This window comes from Chiloscyllium punctatum, chromosome 17 (genome assembly GCF_047496795.1).
Source record: "Chiloscyllium punctatum isolate Juve2018m chromosome 17, sChiPun1.3, whole genome shotgun sequence".
Classification (NCBI taxonomy): domain Eukaryota; kingdom Metazoa; phylum Chordata; class Chondrichthyes; order Orectolobiformes; family Hemiscylliidae; genus Chiloscyllium; species Chiloscyllium punctatum.
The window spans coordinates 80,866,953-80,884,102 of record NC_092755.1 but is presented as its reverse complement, the minus strand read 5'-3'; the positions used below and the strand labels follow the sequence as shown (position 1 = coordinate 80,884,102).

Below are 17,150 nucleotides of genomic sequence, written 5' to 3'. Positions count from 1 at the left end.
ACTTCTCAAATGTATTCCTGACTGGGCTACTACCTTCTACACAGAATTTAAAATCCCACTGGCACCAAGTTCCATTCACCGATCACCCCAATGCTGATTGATATATGCTGGCTCACCACCTCTAAATCCCTCCAACACCATAATTTGTCAAGATTTCAGTGTTCCTCGAACATTGACTTCTCGAACAACCCTAATTTTAACAGCGCCACTACTATTGTACCATTTATGTTTTTGTGTCATTTTACTACATCAAATGCATCATACAAATACAGGTAGTTGCTGATATTAAGCAGTATCTAGTCATGGTCTCTTGGTCAACACGCTGACATATGTCAGGATTCACTCTTGGTTGTGGTACTCTTTGAGATTCTAGAGGTCTACCAAAGATTCATATACAAGGATGATCCTCAGGTTGAGGCGCCAGAGAGGATTATCTGCAGCCATCCAACCAGATCCTCACTTCAATTGGAAACTGGAGAGGGGAGCAGGAGGAAGCAGGCAATCAATACCTTTCTCTGGCTTAGAGGAGTCCTACATTATGGAGTTTTGGTAACTAATATGCAAAACATTACAATTCAGCTCAGATTCAGGCATCTAAAGCAAACCACCTTTCAAGAGGCATCTTATGAAAGACACTACTTACGCAGGTTGGTACATGACATCTTCATACATGATTTTCTGTCTCTTCGACAGGCAACACTTCAGAATGTGCTCATATTTCTTCGGCAGCTGTTTCTCCACATCCCTCTTCGATCGGCGTAAAATGAACGGCTGAATCATCTAAAAGGCAAAGATTCAAGCACTTTTAGATTCTGCATATTTTTTAAAATTACAGATCTTAAAATGTGTAATTATGCGCAAATGTGATTATTTAATGTGTAGGTTTTTCAGCCCATGACTCTGCTCCACCGTTCTAAATCATAGTAAACCACCTACCCCAATGCTATACTTCCACATCAGATCCACAACCCTTGATATCACTAGGAACCAGAAATACATCAATCGGTCTTAAACTGAGCTTCAGAGCCCTGTGGGGTAAATAATTCCAAAGATTCCCACCCCCAGTGAAGCAGGTCCTCCTCATCTCAGTCCTAAATGACCATCTTTATGGTGAATGCTACCACTAAATGGCTCACAAACAGCTTGATAGCAGAATGGCAGCTGCTTGCAACAAAGATGGCACTGACAGCTCCTGATTTTATTGAAATACTTTCTCATGCCCAAGTTACCATAAATACTGACTGGAAAGGGAATGAATTCACATAGCAGACTGCTTGTAGATGAATGATCTGCTGTAGCTGCCTGTGTACTTAATTAACTAATTCCTGTCCAATATCGCCTTGATCAATTTGCAGTCTGCCCACCAAAGAGGAAAATCTCCACCAAACTTGGAAAACACAAAATCATGACAGACCTCTAAAATGGCCTTGGGGAAATGTGGTGGGCTGTCACTCTCACTGGATGTGGGAAATTCTCTTCTTAAAACAGGAGGGAATCCTGTCACAGCAACAGACAATCTAACAAATAGTTTAATTGACTGTCCACAGTATCCTGGCACAGAAGCATCCTGGTGAAGACAGCTGCATCTCAGTGAAATGACTTTACTGGCCTCATTAGCACATGCGCTGGCAATCATTTCAACATCCGGAGTAATTAGTCTGGTCCTACATAGTTTGAGTTTTATCCTGAGACTATTCCCCAATTCTAGATCCCATAGTCAGGGGAAGCATCTATTCTTTCTATCCCTTTAGGAATTTCGTAAGTGAAATAACTGCAGAGAGGCTGGTATCCCATCACCAAGGTACACGCTATTTATTTGTGCACATTATTGTGGCTTTGGCCAGCCAGCTTGGAGTCAGTCACCTGAATGGAGGAGATTTTAATCTTCTGGTTATATTTTTTTTTATTTTTCAGCCTAACAGCGGTAGTGCTTATTTTTCCCCAGCATCCATGTCATGTGTTTGCAGGTGTAAGACACAGTGACACTCTTGTTTATCTTTTTTCTTCTTTTTTTTCTTTGACACTCTTGTTTATTTTTTTTTTACAACTCCAGGGTGTCGGTGGACACCGCGTGCTCCTTCTCCAAGGACACCCGGGCTAATCTTCTGGTTATATTGGTCAGCCAGGCCTTTCCTGGTTGGCCAAGGTTAACAACCCAAAGCAACAACCTCACCCTCACCCTCACAGTCAATGAGGTCAACCTGGTTCCAATCACTATGGTAAGTTCTTATGAGATCATCCTTCATTCTTCTAAGAATATAATCCATTCTCCTCAAGGACAGTCACATCACCCTACAGGGCAAAAGCGAGGACTGCAGATGCTGGAAACCAGAGTTTAGATTAGAGTGGTGCTGGAAAAGCTCAGCAGGTCAGGCAGTATCCGAGGAACAGGAAAATCGCGATTCAGGCAAAAGCCCTTCATCAGGAACCTGATGGAGGGCATCACCCTACAGCAAACATCCTTGCACAGGAAAGGGCACCAGAGCTGCACTCAACACCTTAGGTGCAGTCTCATATTTTTTGCTCCTTGTACACAAATCTTTTTTGGACAAAGGCTAACATACTTCTGAACTACATGGCGCGCTTTCTGGGAGCATAAATTCTACAAAACCTAATTGCTTACCTCTGTCAAGTAACTGCAATTGCCCTACATTAGGAGAATTTACTTTAAAAAGAGTAATCTGATTCGTTTAGGCTGTTGCTGCAATGAAAGCATAGTGAACTAATCAAGGTGTAAGACATACAATCTCTTCCAAAACTAGTGAAGCCTTCAATCATGTTGAAGAAAATATAGTTGGTCACTGTACTTTCCCTCCCATCTCCACGTCCCACACTTCGCCATTTTGCAGCAGACTGCCCTAAGACACCATTTGCTGAAGTGGCAGGAAACTCCACATACAGACTGCCTGCCAGGATTCCTTTACAATCTTGCCATTTTCTTTTTCAAATTTAAGCAGAAGTTGCACTTACCCTATGCATTCTTATTACCAATTTGTGGCAATAGTCCTGATTTTCATCTGTGCCAACTTTCACAGGGAAATCCAGGTAAGATCTGGAAATTCCAGGCAGCAGGAAATGCATCATAGTCCACAGTTCCATCGGGGTATTTTGTAAAGGAGCTCCAATCAAAAGCAGACGCTGTTGACTAAAAAAAAGGAAAAATTTGCTTTCAATTCACCCATTTGTATCCCTTTACCATTCAAAAACCTAATTTACCAGAACTAAGTGTGTTCTATTGGAGTCTATCAAATGTCACCTTTGCATTTGTCAGCTGGCATGAAAACTTCCTAATTTCAACTACTCCCTTTTTCTCTCTCCCTCCACTGACCTACGATATGAGTTCTTGCCATCACAAAATTCCAGATGACTGCCAGATTCCATTATGTCATCCAACTGGTCGTTCTGTTGCAAATTCAGGGAGTCAGTGTCAATGGGCTGTTTAATCCTATCGGGCATTAAAATCACAACAGTCCTGCTGTGCACCCAGGAGAAGACGTCATGCTTCTCAGCTGTAGAAATTGCGTAGACAACTAGAAGTGGGAATGCTGACTGATTGCCCCTCACTCCTAACCCCAGGTCCACAGCATTCATCTTGTGCACCCAGCTACAATGAAACCGTGGACCTTTTGGTCCATGTAGCTCATCGTTCCTCACTTAACCAGGGTAATTTTGTTGTCAAAGTTCAGGCTTCTAGATATGAAAGATTAAAGGGATATGGAGACAGTACGGGAGAATGACATTGCAGTAGATCAGCCATGACTGAGCTGAACGTCAGAGCAAACTCAAGGTATCTAATGACCTATTTCTTCAGTCCTTTGGAGTATTTTAAAGAGCAAGACGTACTAGAACAGAATCTATTCCATCCCTCAAGTCGGTTCTTTCATTCTTTAACAGAATGGTTGACCCCTATCCAAGTTCTCATTGACCCACCCTGATCCCATAACCCTTAGAAACAGAAATCTATCAACAAAGGTCTTGGAACTTTTCAAATGACTCCCCAGCCTCAGTTTTTTGAGGGACTATAGGTTCCAGATTTCCACTATTCTTGGAGACAGCAACCGCTTGCAGAGATTATCACTAAAAAGTCTGGTTCTAATTTTAAGACTAGAATGCCTTATTGGAGGACTTCTTCCTCACTAGAGGAAATCATTTCTCTCGAAAAACCCTAATTATTTTAATAATTTTAAACATGTTGATTTTACCATCCTGCAATTTTCTATTAAATCTACTCTTATAAGTGAGTTCTTTTAGCCTTATATTTGTGCCTTTTTTACCTCAATATCTACTCCAGCAAGTCAATCACCTAGAACACAATATCATAACATGCTACATTGAGGATTTTATCATCTCTACTCAGTTTTCAAACAGATGCATTCCCTAAATTGAAACATAACCATAATTACAGCAATAGGCTAAAGTTAGTTACTGCCATAAACATATACACACATGACACAGACCTCTTGAGATTGAACAGGGCCTCCCAGTGTCGTTCAGTAGTGTTCCTGAGCTGTTGGACCTCATCCAGTATTAGATATTTCCACCTCTTCCTTCGGAAAGCTTGGTGGTCCTTTAGCAGAAGCTTGTATGAGGTTATACATACATGGAAGGTTTTGGGTTCCAACCAACACTAAAATTGATAAATATATACAGTTTAGTTACTCCATTCCCAATATTTATACATTCTCATCAGACATTGATTAAGAGTTTTTACATCAGGGGAAAAAAACAGCTCATACTAACAACCAAAGCAAAGGAATTAATTACAATCATAAAACACAAACAGGCATTTGGTCCCATTAATCCACTCCAGTGTTTATGCTCCACACGAATCTCCCAATTTTACTAAAAATCCATCAGCATACTCTTCTACTCTTCCCTAATTTGTGTTTATACAGCTTTCCTTTAAACACTTCAGTGCAATATACCTCTATCATTACTTGGGTTTACAACTTCGAAATTTTCACCACTCTGTGTAAAGAAGTTCCCAAATACCTTTTGAATTTCTTACAAACTATTTCATATTTACAATCACAGGTTTTGGTCTCCTCCCGTAAGTGGAAATATTTTCTCAATCTACCCTAATTGAACTTTCTGATAAATTTTGAAGACCTCCATTGGGCCCTCTTCTATGGAAAAATAAACAGTTTCAGGCTGTTCAATCTTTCCTATTAGATATAGCTGAAACAAATGAATTAATGAAAGATTACCTCTCTTTTAACTCTACGTTCCTTCCTTGTGCCAAAGTACATCATGATCTTGAGACCTGGACACCACCGTTTGAATTCCATTTCCCAATTAAGCATTTTGCAAGTTCGCACCACAACAAGATGTGGACCCCAGATGCCTTAATTCAAAAACACACACAACATTAAAACCTACAGGCCACATACGCACAAATAAATTAAAAACTTATCTGAAATAATTAGGACAAATGCATTGGTTTCATACGTGTATGTATTTCAAGTTGAAAGCCAAATAGAAAATTTAGAAAAAAAAAGAACCAGTCACTTCAAACGAAGTTCAAAACCATAAGTTCATACTCTTAAATATAGTCAATGTTGTTGTAAGACAGACAATTTTGACTTTCAAGACAAACACAATGTAATTCTGTCTCCTTCCTTCAGATGCGAAGCAACGTGGTTTCCACTTTAGTCATTTGCAGCTTTATTTTCCACAGAACATAAAACGGACTAGGTGCAGATACAATTTCTAGCTCTGTGATTATTGAAGAATTGAGTGAAACTGCTCAATGAGCAGTCCAGGCTAGATGAGATTCTCAGGGGAGATTTATTTACAGTGGCAACAATTTGAACAAAGTTGTAAACAAATGTGAAGTATTTATCCTCTGCTACTACTCCTAGAGCACAAAAATAAAATTTAGGCCAATTCTCCAGTGTAGTACTGGTCAAAAGACTGTTTTTGGCGAAGACATTAAAATCACCCATCCATTTGCCCTTTCAGATAGAAGTAAAAGATCTCACAGCATCTATCTGAGATGACATGTTGTCTCATTGGTGAGACCATATCTTTAAATGCTGCCTGCAGTTTTGGTCTTCTTATTTTGGGAAGGATGTAAATGCATTGGAGGTCGTTCAGAGGAAGTATATTAAACTCATATCTGGAATGAGTGGGTTGTCTTAGGATGAAAGATTGCAATGGACTGGGCCAGTTCCCCAGCTGGAGTCTAGAAGACGGGTGGCCTGATTGAAATGATTAAGTTCCTGAAAGTCTTGAGAAAGTAGACGTGGATGAGCCTCCAGCAAGGAGAGACAGGTTAAAAATTAGAGGTCGCACTTGTAGGGCAGAGATCCAGAGAACCGTTCTCTCACAAGGTGGATCCTCAGAAGGTGGTAAAAAGTAACCTCCTAGACACTGCTCATTTTCATTCCCCTTCCCACTCCCTTTCCAACATGACCATCCTCAGCCTCCTCCATTGTCACAACGAATCAGGCCACACATTGGAGGAACAACACCTCATCTTCTACCTGGACAGCCTACAGCATGGAGGACTCAACATTTGAGTTCACCAACTTCAAATAATCTCCCTTCCCATCACCCGACTTCTTTCACAGCCCCTTTCCCTCCCTTCCATTCCTCTGATTGATCCTTCCTTCCAGCTGCCAACCGGATTCATACCTCCCATCACCAACCAGGTCATAGCCTCTATCTGTCTTCACCTATCCCTTCCTCATCACCCTGCCCCCTTTACCTGCAGCTCCCCTTACATCTACGACCAGTCCTGAAGAAGGGCTACACCCAAAACACAAATAGATCCACCACAATCTTACTGAATAGGAGAGCAGGCTTGAATGGTCAAATGGCCTACTTCTGATAACTCCTATGTCTGCATTTGAAGAACAAAGGAGTTCTCCCCCAATACTCTGGACTGTAACCAATATCAGCAAAATCAAATAACCTGATCATTTAGTTTACAAGTGTTTGAGGAACCTTGCTCTTCATAAATTGGTTGCCATTTTCCCCACCATTTTATTAGTAACTGTATCTCAAAAGAACACTGACTATAAAGCATCTGCAGTATCCTGAAGGCCTGAATGGCGCTGTACGAATGCACATCTTATTGGATAAGGAAGCAATATAAACCTCTATTTAATCTTCAATAACATGTTGCTCTAATGTCAGTACTAAAAAGCCCACTTGACTGCTGCTCTACCCACTGTGCTTTCAGGTCCTCCCAAAACTCAAAATGTCTTTTTTCCAATTATATATATCAAAATGACAAAGCTCCAGCTTCTATACAAAATATTAGAGTTTGAGTTCCGCATTTGGCCTACCTTCGTTGGCAGCGAGATGGGCTAAAAAACCAATGATCTGCACAGTCTTGCCTAACCGCGAATCATCAGCCAAGATTCCATTTAGTTTTCTTCTATGTAAACCAGCTAGCCAATCAATACCAATCTGCTGATATTCTCGGAGAGTTCCACGTAGCAAGAAAGGAGCAGCATTTCTCACCTATCAAAAAATAAAATCGTATACCATTCACACCATTGCATCAAAAAGCCACTTAACTCTACAATTATCCTGAGACAGACATTTACCGAGGATGCATAGCGAGCTGTGCCCTTTGGCAGGATGGGTTCAGCAGCAGCAGAAACCTCAGCGATGTCCTTTCTTGGCCTCCTTCCCTCAGCCGGATTAGTATGTACTCGCTCCACCACTCTATACTGGTCTACGCTCAGCAAAGAATCGATTGCCACCTCTTGCTCCGGACTGTCAAATTCAGCATCAAACTCCTCTGCCATTTCTGAAACAGAGTCTCATTAGTATCCACACTGAACTGAGTTTCAAAATATCCAAGTGGCTTGTACTAAGCATACAGAAATGAGGAAAATTGCAGGCAAGAGCCTTAAATTTTTCATGCACTGATGAAGTTGCATAATAATTATATTCATCCACAAGTCTTCATGAGGTAACACACCTTCAACATCCTCATAGTCATCATCTTCACTGTCAGAAGAATCTGGAGCTGGCCAGTCAAAGTTTTCTGAATAAGCACCAGCATACTGTCGTACAAGGTCTTCCAGAGGGATTTCAGCTGTAAGCAAATTAATAATTCCACTTAAAATTAGGAATACGAGAGTCATTCAGCCATTGAATGCTGCTTACCATTCATCAGATCACAAATGAGATGGAGCTCAATTCCCAAGCATCCACTGAAGTACTACATTCCTTCAAACCCTTACTGTCAAAATCTACTGACTTCAGTTGTGAAAGCTGAAAATGATCCCCTAGCATTCATAGCCTATTGAGGTAGAGATTTACAGATTTCTACAAGACTTCATGTGTAAAAGGTTTTCATGATTCTCCCCCACCCAAAATAACTTAGCACTAACATTATATCCACTCTTTCTCGATTCCCACACCAAAGCAATTATTTTTCAAAATATTTATTTTAAACACCTGAATTAGATAACCTTCTCAGTTACTAAGTGGAAGGGAATACAAACTAAGTTTATGCAACTTAATCCTTTACACTGTAGTATCATTGTTGTGATCTCCATTTCAGCTTCTCTCTTGAGCTTCAGTGATTAAAAGTGGCCCCATTACCTTGCTTGGCTAAATCAGCCAATTCAGTCTGATGGTCAACAATGCCTTCAATAGCCTCTTGTTCTTCGATTGTTTCTTCACAGTCTTCCACTGAAAAATGAAAGTTGGAACATAGTTTTAGATTCATCTGCAAGCAGATAGATTATTATCTGTCATTAAAAAAAAAGGTACCTATGAACAAACCTGTTTCCATAGCAGCTTCATCCCCAGCAAATGAATCACTGGATTTCCTGTTGCTTTCATTGCCCAATGTATCCTACAAATCAAAAATACACACTTCACATATCAGCATTTCTCATGCTTCAGCTGTTATAAGGATTGCACTAAAACTTCTTTACTGGGAAGAACTGAAGCACTTGCCCATGTTGATAATAGCTCCAAAATTAGTTAAAAAAAACGTGAATCACAATCTTGAATTTTTAAAAATCTTTTTATTTATACTGCACAGAAACCCCTACAACATTACAGTCTAACCATTTTCACATACAAATAGTCAATTTGAGAACTTACATCATTCGGCTTTTCTGACTTAGGCCATGGAGATACAGAGTTTGGACCTGAAATATGAAAACCAAATATTACAAATGCAGTAGTCTAATATTTAGACACAAGTTTAAATTCAACAAATGACTTTGATACATTCTCATTTACTGCCTGAAACTGCCAAAATACAAGCCCAATAATTTTTGACACAAGATGCTGAATTATATTTCTAACCTCTGTTTGATGATTCCCTCCGTAAATGTAATGCTTTTCTTCGCTGCTCTTCCATATAAAGCTGCAACTTAACTTCTACAACCTGTAAAGAAAATGCAAAAACCTTAGTGAGTCTTTTCCTAATCTGTACAATAGCATTCGCGACATTTGGATGTGACGGAGCAAAACATGATTTTTTATTACTACAGTTTCACCCAAAAATACTGATTACCCAAGAAGATTTCCCCCTTCCATTGACACTGTCAAGAATAGTCAAGTGTTAGAAAATACAAAAAACATTTACAGGATGTCTTCAGTGAAAAAGCATCTCAAGACACTTCACAAAGATGCAATCAGCCAAAAATGAATGTCAAACCAAGGAGGGAACTATTGAGAGACGTGACCAAAGGACTGGTCTTAATTGAGATACAACCAGAAAATGCTGGAGAAACTTCGCAATCTAGCAGCATCTGTGGAACATCTCTCTCCACAGATGCTGCCAGAGTTGCTAAGTTCCTCCAGCATTTTCAGATTTTATTTCTGGTTTACTTTCTTTTATTTGTCCTTAATCAATTCTTGAAGGAGAGGGTGATGACGAGACAAGTGTGATTTAAAGTCAAAGCATATAAAGATGATGGCACAGTTTAGAGTACTTCGTGGGCTTTTAAAGCAGTCCATCAAACACAGAAATTCCAAGCAGCATAGATAACTAGCCACTTTCTCCAAATCCCTGGAATTCCAGAACATTTCTTTCTCTCATCCCAATTCTCTTCAAACACTTGAAAAGAATCAAAACGCATTATCAAAACCATGCTGTGGAGGAGCCGGTGTCAACCCTAGTCCAACAACATCAGAAATCAGACAACATCAGGTTATCAGCCAATAGGTTTATTTGAAATCACAAGATTTTGGAGCATTGCCCCTTTGTCATGGAGAGGCAGCATTCCAAACACTTGTGATTTCAAATAAGCCTATAATCTGGTGTTGTCTGACATCCGACCCTATCAAAACCAAACGCTGTGTTCACTTTGCACAGTCACAGGTGCTGTGGGATCTGAACTGCAGCAAACAAGTTTCAAATCTGCAATTTATAAATTGATTACAGACCAACCCTCACTTATGATCAGCCCAATCTGACAAGCAAACAGCACCTATAGGTCCAGTTTCAAATCCCACTTGCCACAAAAGGTGTGTCATAACATGTCCAAACAGGTCGATTAGGAAACAAACAGCATCAATGCTAATCATATCATTTGACTACTCAACCGAACAAAAACACATCAATTACCAAATGCCTGCATGATTAGCTAAAGAGCAACAACTACTTGCATTAATATAGCACATAATATTTTAATATAAACAATATCTCAAATAGTTTCACAGGCGTGATAACCAAATAAAATTTAACAGTAAGCTACATGAGATAATAAAACAGACTGAGCAAAGATTTGGTCATAGAGGTAGATTTTAAAATGGATCATATGAGAAGGACAGATGGAGTGATGTAGGGAGACAATGCCAGGGCCTAGAGAAGAGGCAGCCGAAGGTACAACCAATAGTAGTGATGATATTAATTAGGGAAGCTTGGCATTGCCAGGTACTTTTTGGAACATGTAAGTATTTGTTTCGGATTTTTAATGATCTAATTAATGATAATATTTCATCGTTATACCTTTTCAATATTACACCAAAATTGCAGCACATCTCGAGCAACTGCAGCAGCTTTCCGTCTTAGTTTGGCATGTTCTTCTCGTCTTGCTCTTTCTGCATTCAGCTTCTGTTCTTCATGATGACGCACAACAGTCCGTGCAAGCTAATTGAAAAGAAGGATTACTGGTGGTTATCTTTTTAAGAATCAGTATTGATTTAGATAATCGAAGTTAATAAAAACATCCTTCCAATATCTAGGTACATATAAAGCATTCAATACTCACCTAGCAAACAGTAATTCTGTTAATTTAAGAAAATCCATATTTATTTCTTAAGTACAAAATCAGGACATTTGACTCAACAAATTCATGCTGGCACTTCTGCTCCACAAAAACTTTCTTCTGACATGTTCATCTGCACCACCAGCATAACATTCTTATTCTTTATGCCTCACATGTTTATCTGAGCTCCACTTAAATGCATCATACTATTTGTTTCAACCACTCTATGTGGCAATGAGTTCCATGTTCTCACCACTCCTTGGATAAAGTTAAAAATCATAACACCAGGTTATAGTCCAACAGATTTATTTGGAAGTACTAGCTTTCAGAGCACCGCTCCTTTATCAGGTGACCTGATGAAGTGGCGCTCCAAAAATGTAACGCTTCCAAACAGGCCTGCTGGACTATAACCTGGTGTTGTGTGATTTTTAACTTTGTCCACCCCAGGCCAACAATGGCACCCCCAAGTCCTCAGACAAAGACATTGATCCTGAATTCCCTACTGAATTTATTCATGACTATCATAGATTAGTGGCACAAAGATCTCTCATTTAAAGAAAACAACTTTAATATGTAGGGTGCCGCTTGACAACCTCAAGACCGAATGGCCAATTAATTATTTCAGATGTACTCTGGGACAAAGAAATCCTCTCAAGCAGCACAACCAAAAATTAACCAAAGGGACATGTTCTCTGTCACTGTTTACGGACCTTCCTGTATGCCAACTAGCTGCTGTGTTTACCCATATAACAATGAAAATGCACTTGAAAAACTATGGCAATATTCCTTCAGAAGATCTGTGCACTAAACGTTCTCAGCATTGACTTCCAGTTTTGGAAGCTATCATTGTACATGAATGTCATAGGTCGGCTCAGCAGCAAGAAAAATTATCGACAGGAAGTAATTCCATGATTGATTGGTTTATTCTTGTCATGTGTACCAAAATACAGTTAAATATGTTGCTTTGTGTGCTACAAGGCAGATTGTACTACATAAAAGTGTATCAGGGTAGCAGAACAGAGCACAGAATACAATGTTACAGCCACAGAGAAGGTGTAGAGATAGAGAGATCAGAATTAACATTTGAGAAGTCTGTTCAAAAGTCTGATAACTGCAGGGAAAAAAACTGTCCTTGAATCTGTTCGTATGTATATTCAAACTTTTACATCTTCTACCCAACAGAAGAGAGTATAGTTGGGGTGAGGGGGTCTTTGATTGTGTTGGTTGTTTTCACAAGGCAGCGGGTAGTATAGATGGAGTCAATCAATTGAGTTCATGACTCTCTGTAGTTTCTTGCAGTCTTGGGAGGTATTTAGAGAATTGTGATTAGTTGCAGATACATATGTTCTTCATTCCTTTCTGTTAGTGCACAATATCAGATTCTAGTTTACCTTTTTAGCAATGCCCATCTTCCACCTCCTTTCTTGAGCGAAATCTGCAGCCATCCATTGCATTTCTTCCAACAGGTAGTCCCAGTGAGACTTTGGCCGTGGTGCTTCCTGAAGTCGTGGCAATCTCCTCAGTGACCACAACCCCTCTTTTCTAAGTTCAGCAATTCGTTGATGTATCTGATTTTCCTATTAATGAAAAGTGCATTAGGGCAAAATTAACACAGTCCACAGAACTCCAATTGATAAATACTAAATCTGGTGCAACTTGAGATCTATGCAGAATAAAAAGATATAGATTGGAGCTTTATATTCCTTCTAAGTTTCACAGTCCCAGCTGAATGTTCACCTGTTTTCCCCCACTCTTCAACATTTTAAATGACAGAGCCTCAGCTCTAAGGGATAAAGAATGCCAAAGATTCACTACCCTCTGAATGAAAAAAATCCTCCTCACCCATCTTAAATGGCTTGATACTTAATGAGACTGTGTCCCCTGCTTCTTGCCCCACCCCAGCAAGGGGAAACATCTTTCCTGCCAAGTCCTGTCAGGATTTTGCATGCTTACTTATCATTCTTCTAAACGCCAAAGAATACAGTGCAAACATAAGCTAAGGAGGTGGTCAACTCACTTGGCATAACTAATTGCTGATGTTGCATACTGAAACATCATATTTGTTCAATAACACAAGTGATCCAATGCATGGGTGACATGCAATCCCCAAAGCCCTGGATGTCTTGCCCAATACCCAGAAAATTTAGTGGCCCTTGAAGTGGTACCCCTTCTTTGAATTCTGTTAAGATTGGGAAGGCATACTGGCTAATTGACAGTACACTAAGCCCTTCAAGGAGTTGATGAAGCACTGTCTTGTGCCATTCACTTAAAAATAATCCAAGTACAAATAATAAAACATCTGTCAAATTAAGAACCTCCTCTAACCTTTTTCTCCAAGCAAGTATTGTCTTGATCCCAATTGATGGACACTACAGGACATGTCACATCCCAGAATGAAACCTGGCTTGATAGATCATATCTTTTAAATATTACAGTTACGTAACAGTGGTTACTTTCTAAAACATATCCACACAAGGCTACAAGGTGTTCTTTAACAACACAACACAAAATAAGAAAACTGAACAAACCAAGTAACATGCACATATATCAGCAAAAAGATGCAAATGCAAATATCATAATGAAGTTCCAAACTGTTTCTCAATACCATCTAAGACTCCACTCTTGCAGATTCTGACAGATGGAGACAAAGTAATGATTCATTTCCAGATGTGCTGTCAGGAATCTTTTGCAAATTTGAAGACCTAAACTTTCTCAGTTCTAATGACTTGCAGATTTCCATCCAAAGGGCCAGGAGGCTTCTCAAGCTACACACTTCTGCTGGAGTAACTGGCTTCCTCAAACTGAAAAAACTACTCCCCTTGGAGAGAAAAGACAATTTACTTCTGAACTCAATGTCGGACTTTTCTGAACTGAACGCAGAATTCTTTGCTGTGAAACTTTATGTATCGAACCGGCTGTCAAAAACCCAAAAGTACAAATATCTTATTCTATTAATACTGCAGAGGGCTACAGTCACACCCTTTGTGAGAAATGCTGGATTTAGATCACTATTCCTAACTTAAAACCCACATCACTCTGCCTTTTTCTTTAAACTACTCCAACCATCAAAATTGGAAAAAATATTTTATATGCTTTTCATCACGCTATATTAAACCAAACTCCTGGTACATAGCAATCAGTAAAATATTAGTCTCATTCTTAAACTAAAATCAAACAGCGTAAAGCATGTGAGCTTTCAGTGCATAATGTTATAGCACAGACCAGTGTTTACCTTCCTCTCAAGCCCCCCCCCCACCTAAGTGCATCACACCATCTCAAGAGATCTTTCCATTTCTTTCTCTATGATGTAAAAGCTAAGCAATCAGATCACTCGGGCAGGAATGCCAGACTGAAACATCTAAATTACAAGTTAATGGCCTACCTGTTTGACCTGTTCAACAACTTTATCTTTTGCGTTTGTAGTGCTATCCTGTGAAACTAGTGACGAATTCTGTAACACCACTTGGGCTTTAGGTGGTACCGTGACCGATAAACTAACCAAGCCCATTTGCTTGGATTGAGAGATTGGTGACACTGGCCTGCCTGCAGCCAGGGGAGTCCTATTAGTCAACGCTTGATGTACAGGCGCAGAAGATATTGTCCCTGAAAGGGTCACTTGTGGCACAGATGAGGTAGGCAGTGAATTAGCAATCAATCGTTGGCATGCCTGGCCAGAGTCACTTGTCGATCGCATCAGCGTCACAGTCTGTACAAAATCAGAAATGTAAATATAAAATGGTGACAAAATACATTTTTGACATAAGCAGCAAATTCTTTGTATAAATATCACAACACATACTTGCATTTCTGTAGCACTCAGGCAAGTTCATGAACACTTTAAGAGCACTTGACAAGGTCATGCATAAATAAATGGAAATCAAATTGGGGAAATGAAGCAGTAATGGCACGGACAGAGAGAATTATCTAAAGAAGGTGTTCGACAGGAGAGGTGGTTGGTAGTGTGGAGATCCTCCAATGAGTAGGACAAGGGTATTAAAGCTGCACACACCGATGATTCAGTACAGAAGCAGACTACCGCAATAAAAGATTACATTAATGGAGATATATTCAGCAAACATTAGTGATCAATATGAAATAATACATTCCAGCAGATCAAATAAGGAGATCATTTGGATGCTAGAATATAGGAGCAAAATATCTAGGAGTACAGAATGACAAATCTGCTATAAAAACGCACTAGGGTACATTTGGCTAGATTCCCAATCTGGGAACTAGAAGCAAATAATTTTGCATAAGGGTTGCATGGAAAATAACAGCATGAGCAAGCTTGTTCCATCATTAAATGTGGTGATGGTTGATCATTCAATTCAGCACCTTGTTCCCACTTTCTGCACACATACTTTGACTGCCATGGGGAGTAGTTGAGGCAAATCATATCAATTGTATCAAAGAGCAACTGGATAATCACACAATGAGTAAAGAATAAAAGACTTTGCTGATATATTGAGATAAACAATGGGGTACATAAAGTTTTGAAGGATCACTGACCAGAATGATTAACTCTGCTTTCTCTCTGCAGATGCTGCCAGACATGCTGAGTTTTTCCAGCAATTACTGATTACGTTTGTGATTGTAATTAGAATAATGAATGTCAGAATTACAAAATATTTAGCTAAAGCTAGAAATTATGATACTAATGGAAGCACAGAAAGTAGCTACAATGAAGTATATTCACAAATGTCAACATGTCTTTGGTTTCTGCTTGAATCATTACAGTTTAACAAGGTAACCTTCATCTTGATCAATAGATTTGGCACACATCACCTTCACACAGTATATTTACCTGCTGTTGAGGAAGGTGTGCTTGTGACTGAAGTTGTGCTGACGGTTGGGTTTGCATCGGCACATGAAGTGGAGCTTGCACCTGCTGCTGGAGCTGAACTTGAAGCTGGGTCTGAGACTGAGAAAGAGAAACAGGTTGCTGCTGAGCCTTGATTTGTGGAAGATTTTGAGGCTGGGGTTGGGGCTGGAGAAGAGGCTGGGTGTGAAGCTGGGGATGGGGTTGCAGCTGGGTTTCAACCACGTGTTGTTGTGTTAACTGAATAGTAGCTGGGAGTGATGTCAATGGCATAACTGTAGGTTGCAGTCTGCCAGGCAGCTGGGGTGGAGGCGTGTGCAGGCTAGCTGCGTTCTGCACTGGAGGTCCTTTGGAAGGGTCGTATTGCTGTTGGTTTTGTTTCTGGCCACCAAGCTGGATCGTCTGAGGAGTAGGGGGCATTCCACCTGAGGAAATGTGAAGCACAGAGAACGTAGAGTTAGCATTATTTGTTCTCGTCTTAACGGAGTCATTTACTTCTAGTGAATGGTGAATGTATGCAATTAATATAGTATAAATATCATCCATAGTTTCAGACTGTGAAGCAGTGCTAAAAACAAAATCTATGAGATCATGGATTTCATAAACAGTGAAACAGAGCATAAAAGTTACACTAACTGTTTAGACAACAGTGCCAGCTGATGTCTAACCAATATTGTGACCAATTCTGGACATCTCACCTTCAGAAAGACATCAACACCTTAGGGAGGGAGCAGAGAAAATTCACCAGGGTGAAGAACATCAGTCATGTAGTGGAACATGAGAAGTTGGAAACGTTCTTGTTAGAAATGAAAAGGTTAAAAGGGCAGATGTACTTATGTTCAATACCATGAGGGTTTTGGATAGAGTGAACGAGAAGAAACTGTTTCCATGGCCAGAGTGTTGATAACAATTTGGTAATGAATTTTAAAAACTGGTAAAGTAACCGGAAATGAGATTACCGTTCTAAGAATACAACACAGAGGTCTGATGATCTAAAGTGAACTGTCTGAAAGGGTAGTGGAAACAAATTCAATAGCAACACAAAAAGAGACTGGATAAACATTAAAGTTGCAGAGTTATGAATAATGTGGCTAATCAGATAGCTCCTTCCAAGAGGCAAAACGGACAAAATGGGCCAA

General features: G+C 39.7%; 1 protein-coding gene across 10 annotated transcripts in view; it reads right to left on the bottom strand.

Moving 5' to 3' along the window:
- The window catches only part of ep400 (E1A binding protein p400), a 146,125-nt gene that overhangs the window by 89,674 nt on the left and 39,301 nt on the right, over window positions 1-17,150 (bottom strand). For all 10 annotated transcript variants that reach the window (XM_072587693.1, XM_072587691.1, XM_072587694.1 and 7 more), the window contains 15 exons: window positions 15,997-16,436; window positions 14,575-14,898; window positions 12,584-12,769; window positions 10,934-11,074; window positions 9,283-9,364; window positions 9,076-9,122; window positions 8,749-8,821; window positions 8,566-8,655; window positions 7,937-8,053; window positions 7,557-7,762; window positions 7,293-7,470; window positions 5,208-5,344; window positions 4,458-4,627; window positions 2,971-3,145; window positions 644-780 (listed from right to left, as the gene is read on the bottom strand). In XM_072587693.1, the coding sequence (XP_072443794.1) occupies window positions 644-780; window positions 2,971-3,145; window positions 4,458-4,627; window positions 5,208-5,344; window positions 7,293-7,470; window positions 7,557-7,762; window positions 7,937-8,053; window positions 8,566-8,655; window positions 8,749-8,821; window positions 9,076-9,122; window positions 9,283-9,364; window positions 10,934-11,074; window positions 12,584-12,769; window positions 14,575-14,898; window positions 15,997-16,436 (2,503 nt within the window). The remainder of the gene's footprint in view (window positions 1-643; window positions 781-2,970; window positions 3,146-4,457; window positions 4,628-5,207; window positions 5,345-7,292; window positions 7,471-7,556; window positions 7,763-7,936; window positions 8,054-8,565; window positions 8,656-8,748; window positions 8,822-9,075; window positions 9,123-9,282; window positions 9,365-10,933; window positions 11,075-12,583; window positions 12,770-14,574; window positions 14,899-15,996; window positions 16,437-17,150) is intronic.